Here is a 20,568-nt window from a genome sequence, read left to right on the forward strand (position 1 = left end):
ATTGTTCTTGTCATCTCCACTCGCTTGTCCTGAAGAATGTCTCTGGAGATTTGGCGATTGTTTGACGGCGGTTTACTACGGAGAGTGTTTTCATTTTTAGTCTTCTTATTATGTTGATCTTGTTTACATATTGTCCGTCTCTGTTATCGAGCTTATGGATTGGATTGTTCCTTGCAGCCGTCGTGGAACATTGTCGACAGCTTCTGGCGACCCTATATAACATGCATGTCTCTCGCTTCTGCGGCATCATCGTTTTCTATCGATGGACCTTCCTGCCAGACTCTTCTCCTTTGCTTCAAACATTTCCCTCAAAGAAAAGGAAAAAAAAAAACAAAGTTGCCATCAAAATGTCAAGCTTCGACCCCTTCGAGCAGAACATCACCATGATTACCGGCCAGGGCGCAGCCATGCACATTCCAATCCCCAATTTTGACGAGCACGTCCAAGAAGGGCTGACTGCCTGTATCGACTACGGCAGCCAACTCGGCGCTTCCATTGTCACCACTATCTTGCTGTTCCTGTTGACCAGGGCCAAGAAGCGTCGCTCGCCTGTCTTCTGTCTGAACATACTTGCACTCCTGTTGAACACTATCCGTCTAGTATGCCAGATCCTGTTCTACACCAGTGCCTGGTTTGAATCATATGCGTTTTTCTCCGGCGACATGTCTCGCGTGAGCAAGGGCGACTATGCCACCAGCATCTTGGCAGCTGTTATGACGGCTCTCGTGGAGCTGGTCATGGAAATGTCGCTCGTCGTGCAGACCATCGTGGTATCGACCAACATGCCGATCGTGTTCAGGAGCATGCTTCTTGCTGCATCGTCCCTGATCGCCGCCACCACGATCGGATTCCGGATGGCCGAGATGGTTTTCAATAGCATCGTCATCGTAGCCCAGAGGACTTCGGCTCCTTATATTTGGCTCCAGAAAGCAGACACTATTTTGATCACCGCCAGCATCTGCTTTTTCAGCGCCGTCTTCATGGCTAAGCTGGGCTACACGATTTACAGGCGCAAGCAGCTCGGCGTGCACCAATTTGGACCTATGCAGGTGATTTTCATCATGAGCTGCCAGACCATGATTCTGCCGGGTGAGTTTGATAATGATATAGTACCTAAATTAACGAAAGGCTTAATTGACTAAGCTCTTGCTGACGCTTTTCTTTTGTGCCAGCCATCTTCTCCGTGTTGCAGTTCTTGAGCGTTCCTATTCACGAGATAAACGCCAGCGTCCTTACATTCGTGGTGGTCTCCCTGCCCGTGACGTCTATCTGGGCCGGCACTGTTGTGCCAGGACAATCGAAAATCCAAAATGTCGAATCTGGTCCGCCTCTATGGGACAAACTGTCATCAGGCAGCTCGACACACTTTGACAACATGGCCTCCAAGCAGATACGCCAGAATTCAGCCATGACGACCGTGTCTGCAGCTATCGACCCTACTGACTTGCTTTATCGGGATTTGGAGGAGCCCACCGCCGGTGCTGATCGGAGTGTGAAATATTAGCTGATAATGCTAAAAGAGAAATTTTTTGCTTTCGTTCATCTCAATCTTCCTTTGAATTGTTCTGTCGAGTTCCGTCAGGCATTGAATAGACCAATACTAGATAATCTATATCGAATAGTCCACTCGAGTTGACTCCACGATAGGCAGGATAGAACCACCCTTCATAAGAAAACTTTCCGTTCAACAGTCCGCACTTGAGCTAAAGCATCCTTCCTTACTTGATGTCATCCATACCAAGCAACCCCTCTAGGCGCCTGGCGTTGCCGACTGTCCTAATGGGGATGAGCCCAAGGCAACCAGGCAACTATACCGTTGAATGGGAACGTACAAAGCATGACGTCCCTGGGTCAGGACTCGTATCCGGAGCTCAACTCCCGTTACTTCGGGGCCCAGATGATCAAAGCCGAGCTGATATTCTTGCGTGTTGCTCTTCCATCACCCAGGGTGGTGGTGGTGGTGGTGGTGGTGGTGGTGGTGGTTGTAGACGGCGCCGTGGAGGGGGGAATGGCTACTTTATATAGATAGTCCTGGGTGGCGCCCCGTCAACAGTGTCCAATACTAGCGGAGTATATCTTAGTCCTAACCACAAATTCATTGCCATTCAAACGTTAGTTGACTATGTGACTGCGTGACTATGTAAATAGTTAATATGTATGATATCAGACAGAAGAGTTAAGAGCCTCAGGCCGCAGCCGTGCATGCGTATACAGCAGCCACCGTAATTGGCCAGCCGACAGCTAGAATGAGATAGAATCCATATCATCCGAGTTTCAGACGTGTAAATGCACAGTCTGATTGGATTTTAATCTGAATTTGCATACGAATTTGAATATGCAATTGAAATTGTAATTGAAATTGAAGAATTAGACAGCCTGACGGAAAGGGGCATGCGGGTGCCTCAGGCCGCGCGGGGAATGTTAGCAACCTTCCCAGCCGGACCGTCCGTCTTTCTCTTTCTCTCTCTCCAGCACCAACCTCGCTCTCAACATGGCGGCTGTGCCGCAATCGACCTTGACATGGCTTTGGAATGTGCTTGCAAAGGTATGCTGTCTTAGACCTGCCTGCCCAAACCAAGACTGACGGACTGACTGGCTCGGTGCAGAATCATTACGATCCCAAACAAACATATCGCGACCCCAATCGCACATACCATGACGTCGCACGAGCGCTGGCGCAGTACCCGTCGTTTGGACCACGTACAGATGTCTACAGTGAGTGGCTTCGTCTTGTTTTGGATCATCTTGGCTCATTCGTTGCCTAGCGTCCGAGAATGGCACCCCGTCTCTCCTCCTCCACCTTGCTGGCACGCTGCCCGTCTCGTTTCGCGGCGCCGTATATAATATTCCCATAGACACTTGGGTTCCGACTGCGTATCCTCTCGAAGCCCCGATTGTCTATGTTAGCCCGACGCCGGATATGCTGGTGCGGTCTGGTCAGCACGTCACGCTAGAAGGACGGGTTTACCATCATTATCTGGCGCATTGGCATGAAGCATGGGATGTAAGACGTCCTACAGCGGAGAGATGCTTTCTTTTACCGTCTCTAACAGACCATTTCTTATCCCACTTGTAGAGATCCTCTATCGTTGAGCTGTTCGCAATCTTACGAGAGGTCTTCGCAAAGGAGCCGCCTGTCAAGCACAGACCCCCCCGCGCGACACCACCGACACAGCCAGGCGCTCCTCCTCCATTGCCTCCACTTCCTCCTGAGATTTCTGCTTCTCCCCAGCCCATCGAGCTGCCTGCAATAGACAACCGACAAGCGCCCCCAAGACCGCCCCAACTCCCTCCAAAGCCAGGCCAGGCACCGCCGGTACATTCTCCGCCGCCAGCGTCACGAGGCTCAGGGCCAGCGGTTCCTCCACTACCTCCAAAGGCTCAGATTCCGCAGCGCCAGGACTATATCTATTCTCATAATGGATCACCCCCGGCAAATGCGGCCACCGCCCAACCATATAGGTCAAGTAGTATGCGGACAACACAGATACCGCAGCAGCTACCTACTACGCCGACAACCCCAAATTACCAGCGAGAGCCATATATACATAGTCCTAGTCCTGTGCCATTGCAATCTATAAACACTGCCCAACATATGCAGAGCCCTCGACAGTTTTCGGGACAATCTTTTCAACAGCAGCAGCAATATCCACCTTACACAGCCGTGCCCAAGCAAAGCAGCCAATATCACCAGCCATCGTACCAAAATACTCCGCAGAAGACAGCTACAGCATCACGAAACCCGGGAACTCCTGACTTGCTCACCTCGCCATTTGACGTTGAATTGCCATCCATAGCCCCTGCCGGACCTCCGCCTCCTGTTCCACCAAACCCCGAGAAAGACGCTCTTCTGCATACAATTTCCCGGACATTGACCGAGACTCTTCAGGGGAACGTATCCCAATCTGCGTCTGCCGCAATTTCATTACAATCGCAGTCTCAGGCTCTCGCATCGGCCATGATCACCTTGCAAAGCGAGATATCGACCCTTAATAACTATCAAGCAGCAATACAGTCCAACATTAATATCCTCCAGCAGTCGCTTCACCGTGCAGATGCAGTGATAGCGGATGCTAAAGCTCGAGCATCTCGAAAGCCTTCGTCAGCTCATAATACACCGCCACCCGATCAAACAGGTGCAGTATCAGTCGCTGATGGCGGGCTCCCGCCGATAGACGAGGTTCTCGTTGCCCCGACAGTAGTGGGAAAACAGCTGTACGACCTCGTTGCCGACGAACGCGGAATCCAGCAAGCCATTTACGCGCTCCAAGCGGCACTTGTCAAAGGCGTGATTGGAGCAGACACATGGTCACGGCATACACGCAGCTTAGCCCGGGAGGCCTTCATTAAGCGTGCACTGATCCGGAAAATAGCACAGGGAATGGGGTTGGATCTTGGTGAAGCGCATGAACTCAAGACGGATGTTTGATTGCCCGGGGCTTCGTCAAGACTAAAATTATTCTACCTCGCTTGATCACTCAACTTTATTAATCGGGGGGGGAGGGGAGGATGTATCCTGATGGATACGTACTTGACCAGACTCGGCCGTCACAGCCGTGCCTCGGCTCAAGAAATCGCTTCTGCTCTCTGATTGGCCACGGCGCAACCAAACTAACAGCTTACGGCCGTTAGATCAAATTTTCAGCCCTAACTCTGTTGCAAAATATTAGCTGCTGCCAGTCAACAGGCTGAAGAATACCAAATGTTGGCCACCTAGCACGTAACTTGACGAAGCTTTATTTTTTTTCAGGAGTAGACCGGGTCTGAGAATTGGGTAATACCTCCGAATGGCTTATCATAGTAATTTGTCTGTCACTAATTTTGGTGGGACGTGTTAGATCCTTGCCAAACCTCTATATTTGTATTTTCATATATATATATATATATATATATATTCCTGATCCTTGGTAGAGTATTTGCATCATAAGAGAAAGAAGGCAAAAGAAGCTGTCTGGTTAGTTAGGTAGGTATAAAGACGGTATCGATTGGGACTCTTACAGTGAGGTATGTTTAGCTTTCGTCTCGTCGACTCTGTCTGTACCTTTCAATGAACCGTTGAATCAGCGACAAAAAGAGGAAGAAGCTTCTTCTCACACTGACACAGTCCTCATACAGACGAAAAGAACAGTCCATCATGGATGGAAAGGAGGCTACTACAGCCGCCACGGCGCCGAAGCCAGAACTACGCTTTGTCGAGTTCGAGGGTCCAGATGATCCCTTGCACCCCTGGAACTGGCCCATAGGCAACCGGTATGAAGAATCTTGACTATATCTACACGTACTTAGTTGACCATCGGCAAAGCTAATGTTTTATGCCACTTCAATAACAGACGCCTGGTATCGGTCATCGTGGCTCTCTCAACCATGACTGTTGCCATGGCAAGCAGCATATTCACGTCAGCCATCCCCTCGATCATGGAAATGCACGGAATAAGTCGCGAAGTAGGCACTCTCGGCGTGTCCCTGTACGTGCTCGGATTTGCAACGGGCCCCATCGTCTGGGCCTCATTCAGTGAAATCAAAGGACGCTATCTACCATTCACCACCTCACTCTTTGGCTTTTCGGTCTTTTGCTTTGCAACCGCTCGCTCTGGTCCTGACCTTGCATCCATCTTTATATGTCGGTATTTCGGTGGTGTTTTTGGCGCCGGCCCTTTGACTCTCGCCGGTGCCATTTTCTCGGATATGTACACGCCTAGAGAACGCACGGGCATGATGACCTTGTTCTCATTGACCGTCTTTCTGGGCCCATTACTCTCCCAGCCTATTGGCGGATTTATCGTGAAGAATAAGTCCCTAGGCTGGGAATGGACCGAATACCTGCCGGGCATCCTCGGCAGCGCCCAGTTCGCATTGCTGGTCTTCCTGCAGAAAGAATCCTACCCGCCCGTCATCCTGGCTCGCAAGGCAGATAAACTACGTCGTGAAACCGGGGACTGGTCGATTATCGCAAAGCAAGACACCATCGCCCTCGACCCGCGTGCGATCATCCAAAACTACATCCTGCAACCCATGCGAATGCTTGTCCTGGACCCCATCATTCTGTGCATGAGCACATTCGGCGCCTTCGTCTATGGCTTGCTCTATCTGTTTCTCACTGCCTATCCGGATGTTTTCCAGGTAGTGCACCATATGAGCCTCGGTGTTTCGGGGCTGCCTTACTTGGGCCTTGTCGTTGGACAGCTGTTGAATGCTGTCGTCTCGATGCTCATTCAAAAGTACTGGCTGGTTCCGCGCATGATAAAGAACCGCGGCATTCTTGAGCCTGAATGGGTACTCCCCATCGCTGTTCCGGGCTCTGCCGCTTTCTCTGGCGGTCTGTTCTGGTTTGGATGGTCTGGTTACAAGGCCAGCATCCATTGGATGGTGCCAACGGCCTCTGGCATATTATCTGGTTTCGGCTTGTTGGCTATGTTTCTGCCGTCGATTTCTTATATTGTCCTAGCACGACCGGAGAGGTATGTCCTCCTTTTTCTCTGAATCTATCTCTCATATATCATATTCTACTGAAACTAATGACTTCTTTTTGCCGAGTACAGAGCCGCCTCCGGTGTTGCAGCGCATACATTCCTCCGTTCTCTCTTTGGTGCCGGTTTCCCCCTTTTCGCTACTTACATGGTAAGCAAAAACAGACTTTAAAACTGCAAGGCCCCCCAAGCAAATCAAATCTAACTACTCCTCTAGTATGAAAACCTAGGCATCCAATGGGCAAGCACTCTGCTCGGCTGCTTAGCCGCTGCGATGCTCCCCATACCCCTGCTGCTGTACATCTACGGCGCAAAGATTCGACAGAAAGTGCAGATTGAGTATTGATCTGTCCGCGTATGGTTATGGGGAGAGAGTGCTGGTGGTGGTGGTGGTGGACACTAATAATAATTGTGACAATGCATGGTCTTTGGCGTTGTGTGGACGTGCCATAATACCCAGCTGGGCACGAGGTATGGGCCTTATAGATACCCAGGTAGATAGATTGATAGATAGATACCTGATAGATACATAGATTCAGAGACAGCATATAATATAGATGAGGTTTTTTGAGATTGACTTCAATCAATATCAAGCATTCCATTGCAAAACTACTTCAATAAGACTGAATGTTCAAGCTATGTACTAACACAATGCGGAAATCCAGCGTGTTATTGAAAACGAAGCAAAAGACATTAAATTAGCGGGATTATTGGCCATGCAAAAGCTAGGGTCAAAAGGTCCATAAGCAATTGGCAATAAATCAGATAGAAACTAAGGAAAAGAAATAAAAAGTGCTTAGTGGATGAAATGCCGCTTTGAATATGTACTGAAAACTGAAGGCAATATAATCAAATCAATCGCTTTTATTGTTTTCCACAGGACAGACTAGTGGACGAAGCGAAATTTTTGGAAGGGATATGCTATCTTTCTTTGAACCCCCGATGAACATCGGAAAACCCCTCCAGAGCAAGAATGACCAGCGAAGGAACTCCAAAAGTATAATCATATAGATAAATATTATACGGCAATAGTCGTATTGTATATTAGTTAAGTTGGACGTAGTTTCCTATCAAACCAAGTCAGCAACAAGATTCGCGCGAGTGTGCTAAAAGAATTGAACCAACCTGGGAACTGTCCCTCTCGTCCATGTAGCCGTCCTGTCCACCACTCGTTCTCGTTGCTTGTGCGTTGAACAATTTCAATCACATCGCCGGCCGAGAAGCTGAGGTCGCCGTGCGCTTGAGCTTCAAAGTCATACAACGCAGTCACAGTCTCGACATTTGGCTTGGCCAAGTAGCCTGGCTTTGGCTTGGGAGGCGGTGGAGCTGTCTTGGATTTGGCGGCTGCTGCTAAAGCACTGCCGCTTGTACTATTCGCACGACCAATCGTCGTGCTAGAGTCGGCGGTAGCCGAGTAAGGGGGAGGGGGTTTCTCGGTTGATGATCGTCGTGTAGTCTTGTCGTCCGCGGCAAGTTTATCTTTGAGCCCTGGTTTGCGACGACCGCCAGTGGTTTTGAAATGCACGATTGTGAGCTCCTCGGCCTTTTCCCTGGCGTCTCCTCGCTTGGCTTCATACGCCTCTTCGATATCCCGGGTCAAATCAAAATAGCCGATGTTGATGCCCTGCATCTTTTCATGTAGCGTATAAAACACGTTCAACTGCATGTAATAGAACGACTGAAATAGCGGGCGGATAAATTCTGCTTCAAGCTCGAAAAGCTTCGGCAATTCCTCTTTCAACAGGTCGTTGTAATGATTGTACTCTTGTGTTGCCTGCTCAACGTCGTTTTCCGCCTTGTACAGCGCTTTTTCATCCTTCAAAGACTTCTCCTTCTTGTCTTCGAGCTTCTTCAAGGTAGAACGGTGTCTGTCGTAGTCCAATTTTTTGTGCTCACGCTTAACAGTTATCTTGCGGACGATCTTGATAATGTCGAGAAGCTCGTTTGCGGGACTGACGATCCTGGTTTCAATCATCTCGAGCTCGGGCTGAAGCGTTTCCTGCAAGTCACGCACGATCGCCTCGTATTCCTCGCATGCCTGGATGCCTTCAGGGTTCCCCTCAATGGTATATGTGCTGGGATCGGAGGCACGGCCGGAAATGGGCTTATACAGTTCGGTCATGGCTTTTGAAAATTCGATCTGGTGGTTCAACATTCCTGCTCGTGTATCAGTACTCGACACAATCACGTATAAGGTGGAATCGTGGCGCTGCGAGGGGCTAACCGTTGATAGCGTCGAAGTATTTTCTCGAGTCATCATGGAGTTTCTTGGTCTCTTTCTCCAGTTCTTGAAATCTTCGTTCGGCGTCGATGTAGACGGGGTCCTTTGTGTTCTCGCCAATGTTGAAACGCGCCTTGAATGTCTGCGGCGCTCGCGACAGGCTCTTACCGATGCCTTTCAGACTCATCTTGCAGCGAACCCCGCAGCTGAGGGGGGAATGTTGACTCCTGGGTTCTTGTTGCCTTGGTGGCACAGGCTTTGGGTAAGCTATATAGAATATAGAGCGCTGAGGCGTGTAGAAACGATAAACAAACACGGAAGAGGAAGGCACAAAGGCAGGTTCCTGGGAGGTGAGCTCGCTTTTGTGGTTGCAATCACAGTGGCTTTTACTTCCTCAACTTCCGGGAACTACGGCACTTTGTGTGGCTGAGCCAAGCCCAGCCCAGCAATGACATAATCTGCCCATCGCCAACTCACTATGCCATATGCAGTAATAGTCTATTACGAACTCGACAGAAGCCTTATACAATCGACAATTGATTGATAATTTGATATTAGATATTATATCTCCTCGAGATGAATTCATCTTGTCACTCTTCTATAAACTGCTTTGGCGTGGACCTCTCCATATTCCTGCGGCACTAAATCTGCATGCTCGCCCACTATGAGCTGCAACGCTTCTTCCTCTTTGCAAGGCCGAGATTGAGCTGGAGGACTGGGGCCTGTTGCACTTGGTATCACTGTATTTGAGTACTGTGACACACTGTGGAGCGTATTCAAGCTTATATTCGCGGATGATCCCGACGTGGACAGCTGCAGTGGCGCGATCAACATAGGTGTTGTCTCTGTGCTTGCCGCGCCTGAGGGAGACGGTGGCTGGGATCCCATTTGCGGAGCCAGAAAAGTTGAAGAAGGAGAAGAAGAGGGAGAAATAACAGTGTTTGATTTGATCACTCTGATCCATACTGGATGCTTGTATAACGCGTGCTCCGTGATGCCCCCTGACGTATTCTGCAGACGAGCGGAGGCAGGGGATGAGTTGATGCAGAGAACAATTAGGTCGGTCAGCGATTCCCACGCACTCGATGATCTACGGGCCAAGACGGAATATACGGTATGTAAAATCGCCAGAAGTAGATGCACGTATAGTAATGCCAGGGACAAGTAGTACGACGTGCTGTTCCCACTGTACGCCAAACCTGTGATGGTAACGCCCCAGCGTAACTGTGTCGACTGTGCGTCTGACCTTGGTAGTTCCAAGGACCCAGACAGAAGATCGTTGAGAGTCTTTTTCTCATGTTCAGGGTCAATGTAGATCAGATATTCAATATCTGACATGAGGGTGTACGTCCCCCCATTATCTGCATATCCTACTCGAGACATGCCATCCACGACCAGGGAAGAAATCACACCCTCCAGACTTCCGACAGCATCCACATAAGCCACGATTAAACCAGTCGAGTTATCAATGCCCGCAGCGTGAGTAGCAGATGAAAGAGTATTCCAACCGGAGTTGTTACTACCCAGCACCGGTGTCAGGCTGTCCAGCCACGACCCTTCCAACCGCACAGTTCGCCAGTTCCCGTCATTGATGGCAGGGAAGTTATTATTATCTAGGTCCGAATGTGTCGGGATCACGGCTTGTTGCAAGGGCATCCCCGACAGATAGCCGACGTTAGTCCCCACCACGTTACCTGCAACCCATCTCGCATCAATCGAGCAGGCGAAAAATACACCGTCCGAGGACTGGCCTTCATAAGGGACTTGGATATCCAGGAAAGCACTTGGCCAGCCAGAGACATAGTTCCCTTGAGAGTCAACAGTTATGCCAACGGATTCATTGTTTTGTATGGCTCGCCATGTTGCCGTGATGCGAGAAGAGTTGTAGCCTGTGGGCGTAGAAAGCACAAACCCAACGTCCGTCAGGGCAGACTGATATTGAGGCTGTATAGGGTATAGAAACTGCTATGTCAAAAGATCAGTCTAGGTATGCCATGATAGTTTTATCTACCATGAATGACACCCACCCCAGAATTGGTCATATTGAGAAAGTTGACATTCTCATAATAATTGCAGTTCGTCCGCACGACTGGAAGGGTACTTCGCACCGCCGTCATAGTAGAATTGCGCTCACGATACTGGAAATTGCGATACTTGGTCTTGGCTAAAGGAGCGCCAAATAGCGCCTGGTTGTACCAGATGGATGCCAGCTCAGTGGAATACGCCCCTGTGCTCATATCGATCCCAAGCGCCCACGTGTCGGTCACGCGCCCCTTGATCTGCACTGAGAGCATGCGCTTCATAATCCCGTCTGACATCTCAATCTGGTTTTCATAAGTATTGAAATGCAAAGCCTGAAACGCCTGTGCAATTGCCGGGTATCCGTTCCAGAGACAGCTGGACATGTTCAACCAGAGGCCGTTGATGATCGTCTCACTAGGCGAATCGCATGCTGGGATTCCGGTTGATGCAGATGTTAGATTCGTCGGCCATAACGAGTCTGTAGAGCCAGCAAGGTAGAAAGTAGCACCACCTGCCGGCCAGTCGGTACGTGAGGGAATCATCAACAGCGCCGATGCAGGGCCAGATAAGACAGCCAGGAGACCAGCAATGACCAGGACAGCTGTGAGGACTATTCGTCTAGATGCAAAACTTCCCCAGAGGAAATCAGGCGTCCAGAAGTAGCTTAGGTCTGAGAAACGGAACCCAGCACTGAGCAGACCTAATGGTAGGCCTTGTGGCTTGTAGAGGAGCGACTCGCGCAGGAGATCCATGACAACTATTGAAGTTGAAGCGATTACAGCGATCTCCTGTCAGTTATATTAGATTAGTTAGTAATAGAGAAGGAAGTGGCTAGGTTAACCATATTACTTACCATCAGCTTGGCGGTAATCTGCAGCAATAGCGCATCGAGGTCTTGATAGATCTTTTGCGACAAACCCAAGTAATTGCTACCAATAAAGTACCCCGCTAGATTAAGGTATGACAGTGTTATTGTGCCACAGATGGGGAGTAAATGCACCTTGCACTGCCATAAGACACCGCGCAGGCCGGCGCTGATGATCGGCTGCGGGGCTTGTGGTCGTCTTCCATAGACGGCGCGTTTGATGCGGTGGGCGCAGAAAGTCCAGAGGGAATACAAGGCGTCTTGCACCCATCTAATCAGGCTCAAAAAGAATTGCCAGCAACGTTCGACTTTGGTCTTTGTCTTCATCGTGAAGTGGTGTGACGTTGTATTAGCACATTCTCCGAGTCTAACAGAACTGATATGATGCCTTTAGTCCAGATGTCGGATTGGCGTGTTTACTACCTAGGTAGGATGTCAGATAAGCCGCATGGTTGTTACTGGGGGTCGCGCTGTGGCCCCAACTCAGGCCCGGGCTCTCGTATAATATATGCCATATGGCTCTGAGTTCAGGCCTTGATGACTGGACACGCATCGCCAACGCTCCGGCTATTGGCCGAAAGCTCACAGTCCATCAGACTATAGTGATGTAGTTCGTCGACAAGAGGCATACTGCAGAACTCAATAAGTCGATCTGTTTGTTCACTGCAGTTGCTGTCATCGTCACTTGAGTAAGGGATTTGGAGCATCTTTCAGAATAAGATGTCAAAAGGCAGGCAGGTGCATATAAAATGTTACCGTTGGTCTGTCTTCCCTAAGACACGGTAAATCAATCACAGCGAAAGCGTCCCCCAGTAAAATTTCCCTGCTATTCCCTAGCCAGTAAGCTAATGAAGACTGTCGGGTAGTATAAGGTTATCCCCAGGTCTGCTCGGATAAATACCATCTTCCGTTCCGGGTCCGAACCGATGTTTATACCAACGATTATCTATTATACTCTCCTTCATATCTAATGTAAGACATACGAGTTACTGGATACCTACGCTTATTGGCAATTGCATGGTCTCTTCGGATTTAGAAAAGCCGCCCCGGAGATATTATCCCGATCAGTCGGCAAAAAGCCGAATTGCCAAGCCGCTATCCCCGAGCACTAGCTTAGCTTACAAACACCCGCTTACCGACGAGAAAAAAACCTCCCAACCTACATACAGCATTCTTCCGTTCCCATCACACACACTCTTCATCACTTATCTTTCGAATCATATGGTTGGGTGGTGTATGTAACGAGCATCATGTCTCACATGGCATCTAATGCCCTTCGACAGGCGTCTCGGGCGAGCTCCCGTCGCCTGTCCTCTGGGCTGCTGAGAGTCGCCTCGCCACTTCCTGGTCGGATGGCGACGCGCCGCCATTATGTCTCCGAGTCGAAACCAGGCAACGCGCAGGTCAGCGTGGACACAGCTATCAAGGCTGAGCAGAGGAAGTTTATGGATCAAACAGGCATCCAGCCTCAAAATGCAGAGTTGCCCGCCTCGTCGGTGAGTGGCGATACGTCGATGAGCCCGACCGCGGGTATTCTAAAACAAGCAACGATCATGGATGAGGGCAATCGTCCCATCTATCTTGATATGCAAGCAACAACCCCAACTGACCCTCGAGTACTCGATGCTATGCTCCCTTTCCTCACAGGCCTTTATGGCAACCCTCATTCGAGAACCCATGCGTATGGCTGGGAGACAGAAAAGGCCGTCGAGGACGCTCGAAGCCACGTAGCCAGCCTTATCGGAGCCGACCCCAAGGAAATCATTTTCACCAGCGGAGCGACTGAAAGTAATAATATGAGCATTAAGGGTGTGGCTAGATTTTTCGGCCGGTCCGGAAAGAAGAAGCATATCATCACAACCCAAACCGAGCACAAATGTGTGTTGGACAGCTGTCGTCATTTACAGGATGAAGGGTTCGAGGTTACGTACCTGCCTGTGCAGAACAATGGCATTATCAACATTGAGGATCTCAAGGCGGCAATTCGCCCCGAGACTGCCCTTGTTTCGATCATGACCGTTAATAACGAGATTGGCGTTATCCAACCCGTTGAAGAGATTGGAAAAATATGTCGCTCAAATAAGGTGTTCTTCCACACCGATGGCGCCCAAGCGGTGGGGAAGATCCCCATCGACGTAAACAAATGGAATGTCGATCTCATGTCCATCTCCGGCCACAAGATTTATGGCCCCAAGGGAGTTGGAGCATGTTATGTGCGTCGTCGTCCTCGCGTACGTCTCGACCCTCTTATTACTGGAGGTGGCCAGGAGAGAGGACTGCGCAGTGGAACTTTGGCTCCTCATCTCGTGGTCGGCATGGGAGAAGCCTGTCGCATCGCCAAAGCGGACATGAAGGTAAGACTCAATTTTTTATTTAACCCACCTATTTTATTCCTTTTTCGCATCCAGAATGATTAAATGCTTTAAAATATGCATGGCTTTCTGAGATCGCTTGGTGGTAGCCCCATGTCGAAAGATGTGGGAACCAGGCACTATGATCTACGTAGCAGGGGTAATGACTGGAACATTATTCTTACTTGTTTTTTTTTCATTCAATTATTGTGTCGAATTCGCACTAATGATTCCTTTAGTACGATACCGCACATGTCACGAGGTTGTCCAAACGACTATTGAACGGCCTGTTGTCGATGGAGCACACCTCCCAAAATGGCGACCCTGAACGCCACTACCCAGGTTGTGTGAACGTTTCTTTCGCCTACATCGAAGGTGAATCTCTCCTTATGGCCCTTAAAGACATTGCACTATCCTCGGGCAGTGCCTGTACGTCAGCTTCACTCGAGCCCAGCTACGTGTTGCGTGCCCTGGGCAACAGCGACGAGAATGCCCACAGCAGTATCCGGTTTGGAATTGGCCGATTCACCACCGAGGCCGAAATTGACTATGTTTTGAAGGCCGTGCAAGATCGTGTGTCCTTTTTGCGAGAACTCAGCCCGTTGTGGGAGCTGGTTCAGGAGGGTATCGCCTTGGACACGATCGAGTGGAGCCAGCATTAAGTCAAAGGAAATCTAACACTTCATTCAATCCGATGCCTCTCACACGGTCTGTGGACAGCAGAGATATGATTGATCTGCATCTCTTTTAGTGTGGTTTTATATACGTTTTTTGTTAAGGGTTACGGCGGCGTTGGCACGATGTATACGTTATAGGCAGCATATTTAATACTTCCTAGCTTTTGTTCTAGGAGACTTTGTACAGAATGGACTCTCCCACCTCGGGTTCTCTTGATTGACCACTCGCGATGCTTATGGTTCTGATTCATTTCATTGAGTATCAACTATTTTATTAACCGTAGGTAGCCTAAAGCCTAAGGCCAACCTGACGCAATCCACGCCTGTAGCAATTCCGATTGGTGCAGGCAGTCCCGGAGAATTTCGCCACTTTCTTACCCGCAATCAAAAAAAATGCTCATTTGCAGCATGTGCCATGCTTACCTACAACCTTACCTTAGTAGACATTTGCCCCAAGGGCCTGGTTAGATCTCCAGGGCGATGGAGGGGCTCATTCGCCTATTGCCTATTCTGTATTTATACAGCTTCCCTGTTCCTAAATCAGCCGGCGTAGAGTTTTCATGGACCAGACTTTCACCGAGACGGTCCTTTTGGCCGGTTCTGCTAAGGTCCTCCTCTCATACTCAAGTCATTTTAATTTAAAAATATATTTCAGTAACTCGATTAATAATGGCCATCCACATCGTTCCGGCCTGAAGGCAGCAGAAACAATTTATACGGGCCTGGATCTCTCCAGGCTTTTTTTTTCCTTCACTCCAGTCTCCTACCCCGCTGACCTGTGGGACAATCCAGAAAAAAAAAACAATATAGTCACCTTTGCCTGAGACTACTAGAGCACTCTCACTGTTCATCATCACCCTCCTCCTCCTGGTCTCTTTTCTTTTTTTTCTCGCATTCGCATTTGAATCGTATTTGCCTCCGACCCCGGAGCGGCAGGTGCTCGCACGTGATCTCCCGCGCCCTGTTTGCCTTCGTCGCCATCCTTTTTCATTTCTAGTTGGAGTTGGACTTGCAAGCCTTGGCTTCGTTTTATCTCTCTCTCCGTGCCACTTCTTGACTCGCTTCTGCTGTTTTGTTGCGTTGAGTATTGGTTGCCATGCTTCCGCCAATTCCGGTCCTGGCAGATTATGACATTGATCCCCACCGTGGCTTCCTCCCCCCAGAGCTGCCCTTGACCTCTCTATTAGATCCATACTATTCAAAATGGGAGATCGTCATCGAAAAGTTACACGCTCTCATTCTCAGCAGGAGGATTCGCTCTACTGTTGATCGCCTGCCGGTTCTTTCCACTGTTTACTTGCACAGCGATGCAGAATGGCGTCGAGCGTATGTCGTACTTACTTTCATGCTTCACGCATATATCTGGGGCGGTGATATTCCAGAAGAGGTTTGTGAAAACGACCATAACAGGCAGACGGAGAGAATTGTCTAATAGTATCTCTTATAGGTTATCCCACCCTCGATTAGTGTGCCTCTTCTAGAGGTCTGTGAGCACTTGGATCTTCCGCCAGTCGCCACCTACGCTGCAGTGTGTTTATGGAACTATAAGCCAATATTCGCAGATGAACCAGCTGAGGATCTCAATAACCTGGCTGTTATCAACACTCTTACTGGATCGACCGACGAGCAATGGTTCTATCTTGTTTCCGTGGCAATCGAGGCGAAGGGAGCCCCGATGCTCCCATCCATGCTAGAAGCAATCGCTGCAGCACGACGTGGGGACAGCAGTACTGTTACATCTTGCTTGCAAGGATTGGCGCAATGTATAACCGAGATTACTGTTATCATGCAACGCCTATTCGAGCATTGTGACCCTCACGTATTCTACCACAAGGTGCGCCCGTTTCTGGCAGGAAGCAAGAATATGGGTGACGCTGGACTGCCGAATGGCGTGATGTTTGATATCGGGACAGGTCCGACAGAATTTAGACAATACGGTGGCGGTAGTAATGCTCAGAGCTCGCTTCTTCAATTCTTTGATATTGTCTTGGGCATCGAGCATCGTCCAACCGGAGTAGGCCCCGACGACGATCGTTCGCAGAGTGAATCGGAGGGTCTCTCTGCCAAGCCAAGACACAACTTTATTCAAGAAATGAGACAGTATATGCCTCGCGAACATCGTCGATTTCTGGAACATGTGGGGAGTGTCGCTAATATTCGCGAGTTCGTGGATGCGCGGCGCTCGGACAAAGCTCTCTGTTTGGCTTATGATGCGTCCCTGGCGATGCTGCGAGACTTGCGCGACAAGCACATCCAAGTCGTGTCCCGCTATATTATTGTCAAGTCACGCGAGCAAAGACGCAATTCAGTCTCTACCAATCCACCGATTTCGCGACCTGTTATGAACTTGGCAAATGTTAGACATGGCGACAAGGCAGGCAGCAAGAAACTACGGGGCACCGGTGGAACGGCTTTGATCCCGTTTCTCAAACAAGCCCGTGACGAGACTGGCGAGCCGGCAATCGATGCCTGGGCGCGGCGACTCTTAAGCAATGGTCCTGCAAATAGAGGTTTTGCTACTCTAGACAAAGTTAGAGAGCATGCTGATGGTCAGATTGAGATTGTCGGCATGGCGGGTACATGGGCAATGGACGAAAGTGAAGGGGGCATATGCCATTGGTAGGGTCGTTGTCATTTGCGTGTAGGGATCCGTCTCTCTTTGAGCGTTGTGTATTCCAATAAAACTCGGCGTTGGCGGGGTTCATATTGAGTTGGGGTTTTTTTCTTCCATGATGATCAGTCAGCCTGCAAAAGTTTCTCTCTCTTTGATCCATTTGAGTTTGCAGGAAACTCACCAAGATTTTCTTCTATCCTTTATTTGCATTAGGGTTTCACATGCATGGGCAGGCATTCTCTGATTTTTTTCAAAGCATCATTGCATATTGCTTTTTCAATGCATCGGATTACTCTTTTCGACTTTTCCCTAGATGCATTTACAACCTATCCAGACAAACCTGTTCCAATTGGAGTGCCTAGGCAATGCCTAGCAAATGCGGCTAATATATGCAAATTCAAGGTTTAATTCAGGTCACTAATCATTCTCTTCATGCAAAGAATTCATTTGGGATATCTCATAATCTGATAAACGCTATGACAAGGCACCTGAATGCCACGATTGGAAAAACAGAAAAAGAAAAAGAAAACACGAAGCTATCATACACTTGAACACCTGATGCTACCACCGCTTTTTAGCGCTGCTCAGTCTTCTGAAGATCAGCCTCAACACCGCGCTGACGTGTCTTTCCCTCATCATGAACATCCTGCCACTTGGATTGAGCCTCACGATCACCAGTAACAGCAGCACCAATGTTACCCATAGCACCCTTGGCGCGGTCGGTCACGCCTTGACCGAGATCAGAGAGCTGACCCTTGGCCTGCTGAGACTTGCCGTCGGCGTTCTGCTGAATACCGCTCTGGCGAAGGTTTTCGTTGCCAACAAAGTTTCCGATGGACTCCTTGGCGGCGCCAACGGTCTGATTCCAGGATCCGGAGGTACGATCTTCGTTGTCGGTGACGGCAGCTCCGCTGTTTGGGTCAGCGGTCAAAGGACCTAGTTTGGCGGTGGTGTGAGAGCCTTGGTACTCGTTTTGAGCTTGAGCCTTGGTGTTGTCGGCTTGTTTCTGTGGGGTTGTTAGAGTCATCCACAGTCAACCATTTGACTCCTGATGGAAATAGAGTTTTACCTGATCGGCAGAGTTGCCAGTCACAGAGGCCACTGCGCTTTGAGCTGCACCGACAGCAGAGTCCACGTAGGACTGGAAGGTGGAAGAGCCAGAAGCACCGTTAGACGACATGATGGATGTGTTTGGTAGATTGTTGTGTGGATGATTGATTGGTATCAAGCAATGAGCAGTAGTATTGTGGAATTGGTAGGAATGAAGAGTCTAGTTCGTGGCAAAGGGGCATGGTGAAGCCCCTGATTTATATCTCGCGATGCTCTCTCGCCATGACATCATCCCCTCAGGGCCCGCGATCGATCTGACGATGGATGACATCACCGCGGGGTCACGTGCCCTGCCTCCATCGAGCAAAAGCAAAGATAATCCATTCAATGCATCACTGTGGATATAGTTAGTATGTAGTTACTAGTATCAGCGTCTAGCATGTTCTAGAGAAGCGCCACCTATAGCGCCTCGAAGTTAGATGACGACAGAGACCGAAAATACTACCTAGGTAAATGCCAGGAGCTGAATCAATGATAGAGATGCTGTATGATGTCGTTTGGTGTTCTCTGCAGATCTCTTCCAAACTACATATGGAATATTTCCCATACGGGAAGTTCATTAGTGGGTGAACAACTGGATGGCTCTTTCTCAAGCTCGCTCCTGCTTTGGGCCTTCGAAATCTGCACTATGTCTTATGAGCAGTCACTGTTATAGCTGTTAAGGGGATTCTTGTGAAGGTACCATTGATCGCAATAATGGTATGGCAATATGGTTATGATCGATTCCGTCCCGTGTCTAATATCTTGAAAGTTCATCTATTCAGTCTCGGCGTTTCAATCATTGAAGATACTTGGATTTGTGTCTATAATTCTATCAAAAGTGGGCTTCTACTTTAAGAGGCCTGTATGCTTCTTCTAAATATTTCTCTTCCGCTACATTCAACTTTTTGTCAAGGGCAGAGAGCGCTACATCATTTAGCTCATAGTCCAACCCTTTTGTTTGGCCATTTCTTCAACTCAATTGTTGATTTTGATGGCCTCGGGGCGAGTGGCAGATCTCCCCAGCGGCTGAGCGTGCAGTCGTCCCACCAACTTCCAGACGACACACAAGATGAATTTGTGCGAGAGGTCCCCCTAGTATTCCGATTTTGTAGTCTAGGGGATGAAGACAATAGTGTCGAACATGGAAGCGTACCGGCATCTATGGCAACGTCAACTTGCATTGCATAATTCATTCATCTTCTTCACGGTATAGAAGCGGAAAGTATCAGTAACACGAACCACTACATCTATCCGCCTTCTGTAAAAGCCTTGTATTTTTCGTCCAGTATTTGTCATGGTCAGAAGCTTATGCCGGGGTAGACTGTGTTTCTTGATCACTAGAGCGATTACCCGTTCAGAGTCACCATTTGAATAGACGTTGGCGGTGTCCCACTGTTCAATTCCAGGTCCAAATGCATCAGAAGCAAAATCAACTAGATAACAAAAAGATTTTTATAAAACTAGTTACAGTGTTGACACCACGATTGTAAGCGGATTTCAACAATGGGAGTGCCCACAATGGAACTGCTACGCGAAGCCCGCTTCTACCGAAAATTTCGTATTCAACTTTGGTCTCAACCTTGGTCACTTCAAGCGACTTTGCTACACTTGCAGAAAGCTGCATCCATCCTGCTGAGGTTGCAAGGATGTTACAACTGTGTTGTTTTGATTCAAACACTTGATACTGCTCTGCAATTGTCGCAATGAAAATTTTGGGCAAAAGCTACTAGCTAATAAATAAGAATTAGAGAACAGAGCTCTCAACTACTATATGCTCAAATGCAAACACTTTCTTTGCCTATTCCTTGTTTTTGGCCAATAAGCTGAAAGGCTGGAAAATAACCCGAAGAGGAAAAAACTCATACCTACCTGTTTCGGCAAGTGGCCCGTGCGACTGAAAAGTTACCTAAACAGGAAAAAACCTCGAAACTACGTATATTGGCATATCTTTAAAGTATTATCTCTGTGATAGATGTAGATATGAAAGCCCGAGCGCTATAACAGTGAAAGATAGAGACTTGGTTCTGGGATCACCCAATAGTAACAAAAACATCCTATCTATCATATAAATCGTCAGAATCCAAGCACGTATTGTGGCCTTGTAAGGGACCAGGTCGGTCCACTGTATCAAGACAATATCGCAGACGTCTGGGGTCTACTTCAGACTATCTCAGTAAATAGTCTGTTATTATTTCACACTGTATATAGTTAAAAAATAAGGTCGACATTATATTAGTCCAGCGTGTCAACCCAACGCAG

The 20,568-nt window shown here is 48.7% G+C and overlaps 8 protein-coding genes across 8 annotated transcripts, besides 1 other annotated feature; 5 read left to right on the plus strand and 3 right to left on the minus strand.

The window, feature by feature from the left end:
• Positions 1-347: 347 nt before the first annotated feature.
• Positions 348-1,504, plus strand: UA08_01685 (hypothetical protein; the record flags this gene model as incomplete). The annotated part of the gene is made up of 2 exons (XM_020261376.1): positions 348-1,089; positions 1,173-1,504. The coding sequence occupies 2 exons, from the start codon at positions 348-350 to the stop codon at positions 1,502-1,504; spliced, it is 1,074 nt and encodes a 357-aa protein (XP_020123386.1).
• Positions 1,505-2,491: 987 nt separating this feature from the next.
• Positions 2,492-4,429, plus strand: UA08_01686 (hypothetical protein; the record flags this gene model as incomplete). Its single annotated transcript, XM_020261377.1, has 4 exons — positions 2,492-2,545; positions 2,607-2,715; positions 2,766-3,004; positions 3,077-4,429. The coding sequence occupies 4 exons, from the start codon at positions 2,492-2,494 to the stop codon at positions 4,427-4,429; spliced, it is 1,755 nt and encodes a 584-aa protein (XP_020123387.1).
• Positions 4,430-5,134: 705 nt separating this feature from the next.
• Positions 5,135-6,813, plus strand: UA08_01687 (hypothetical protein; the record flags this gene model as incomplete). Its single annotated transcript, XM_020261378.1, has 4 exons — positions 5,135-5,250; positions 5,331-6,458; positions 6,540-6,618; positions 6,685-6,813. 4 exons carry the CDS (start codon positions 5,135-5,137, stop codon positions 6,811-6,813), a joined length of 1,452 nt encoding a protein of 483 aa, XP_020123388.1.
• Positions 6,814-6,949: 136 nt separating this feature from the next.
• Positions 6,950-7,012: a repeat region (Identified by RepeatMasker using a combination of RepBase library and repeat library created with RepeatScout).
• Positions 7,013-7,511: 499 nt separating this feature from the next.
• Positions 7,512-8,875, minus strand: UA08_01688 (Regulator of cytoskeleton and endocytosis; the record flags this gene model as incomplete). The annotated part of the gene is made up of 3 exons (XM_020261379.1): positions 7,512-7,534; positions 7,593-8,624; positions 8,692-8,875. 3 exons carry the CDS (start codon positions 8,873-8,875, stop codon positions 7,512-7,514), a joined length of 1,239 nt encoding a protein of 412 aa, XP_020123146.1.
• Positions 8,876-9,270: 395 nt separating this feature from the next.
• On the minus strand, positions 9,271-11,902 carry UA08_01689 (hypothetical protein; the record flags this gene model as incomplete). Its single annotated transcript, XM_020261381.1, has 3 exons — positions 9,271-10,632; positions 10,716-11,498; positions 11,564-11,902. The coding sequence occupies 3 exons, from the start codon at positions 11,900-11,902 to the stop codon at positions 9,271-9,273; spliced, it is 2,484 nt and encodes an 827-aa protein (XP_020123147.1).
• A 923-nt stretch (positions 11,903-12,825) lies between these two features.
• UA08_01690 (Cysteine desulfurase, mitochondrial) lies at positions 12,826-14,588 on the plus strand (the record flags this gene model as incomplete). Its single annotated transcript, XM_020261382.1, has 2 exons — positions 12,826-13,929; positions 14,166-14,588. 2 exons carry the CDS (start codon positions 12,826-12,828, stop codon positions 14,586-14,588), a joined length of 1,527 nt encoding a protein of 508 aa, XP_020123499.1.
• Positions 14,589-15,699: 1,111 nt separating this feature from the next.
• UA08_01691 (hypothetical protein) lies at positions 15,700-17,226 on the plus strand (the record flags this gene model as incomplete). Its single annotated transcript, XM_020261383.1, has 2 exons — positions 15,700-15,990; positions 16,051-17,226. The coding sequence occupies 2 exons, from the start codon at positions 15,700-15,702 to the stop codon at positions 17,224-17,226; spliced, it is 1,467 nt and encodes a 488-aa protein (XP_020123498.1).
• A 565-nt stretch (positions 17,227-17,791) lies between these two features.
• UA08_01692 (hypothetical protein) lies at positions 17,792-18,397 on the minus strand (the record flags this gene model as incomplete). Its single annotated transcript, XM_020261384.1, has 2 exons — positions 17,792-18,223; positions 18,287-18,397. 2 exons carry the CDS (start codon positions 18,395-18,397, stop codon positions 17,792-17,794), a joined length of 543 nt encoding a protein of 180 aa, XP_020123689.1.
• Positions 18,398-20,568: the final 2,171 nt, after the last annotated feature.

The sequence above is a fragment of the Talaromyces atroroseus genome, assembly GCF_001907595.1.
Source record: "Talaromyces atroroseus strain IBT 11181 chromosome Unknown scaffold_1, whole genome shotgun sequence".
Taxonomy (NCBI): domain Eukaryota; kingdom Fungi; phylum Ascomycota; class Eurotiomycetes; order Eurotiales; family Trichocomaceae; genus Talaromyces; species Talaromyces atroroseus.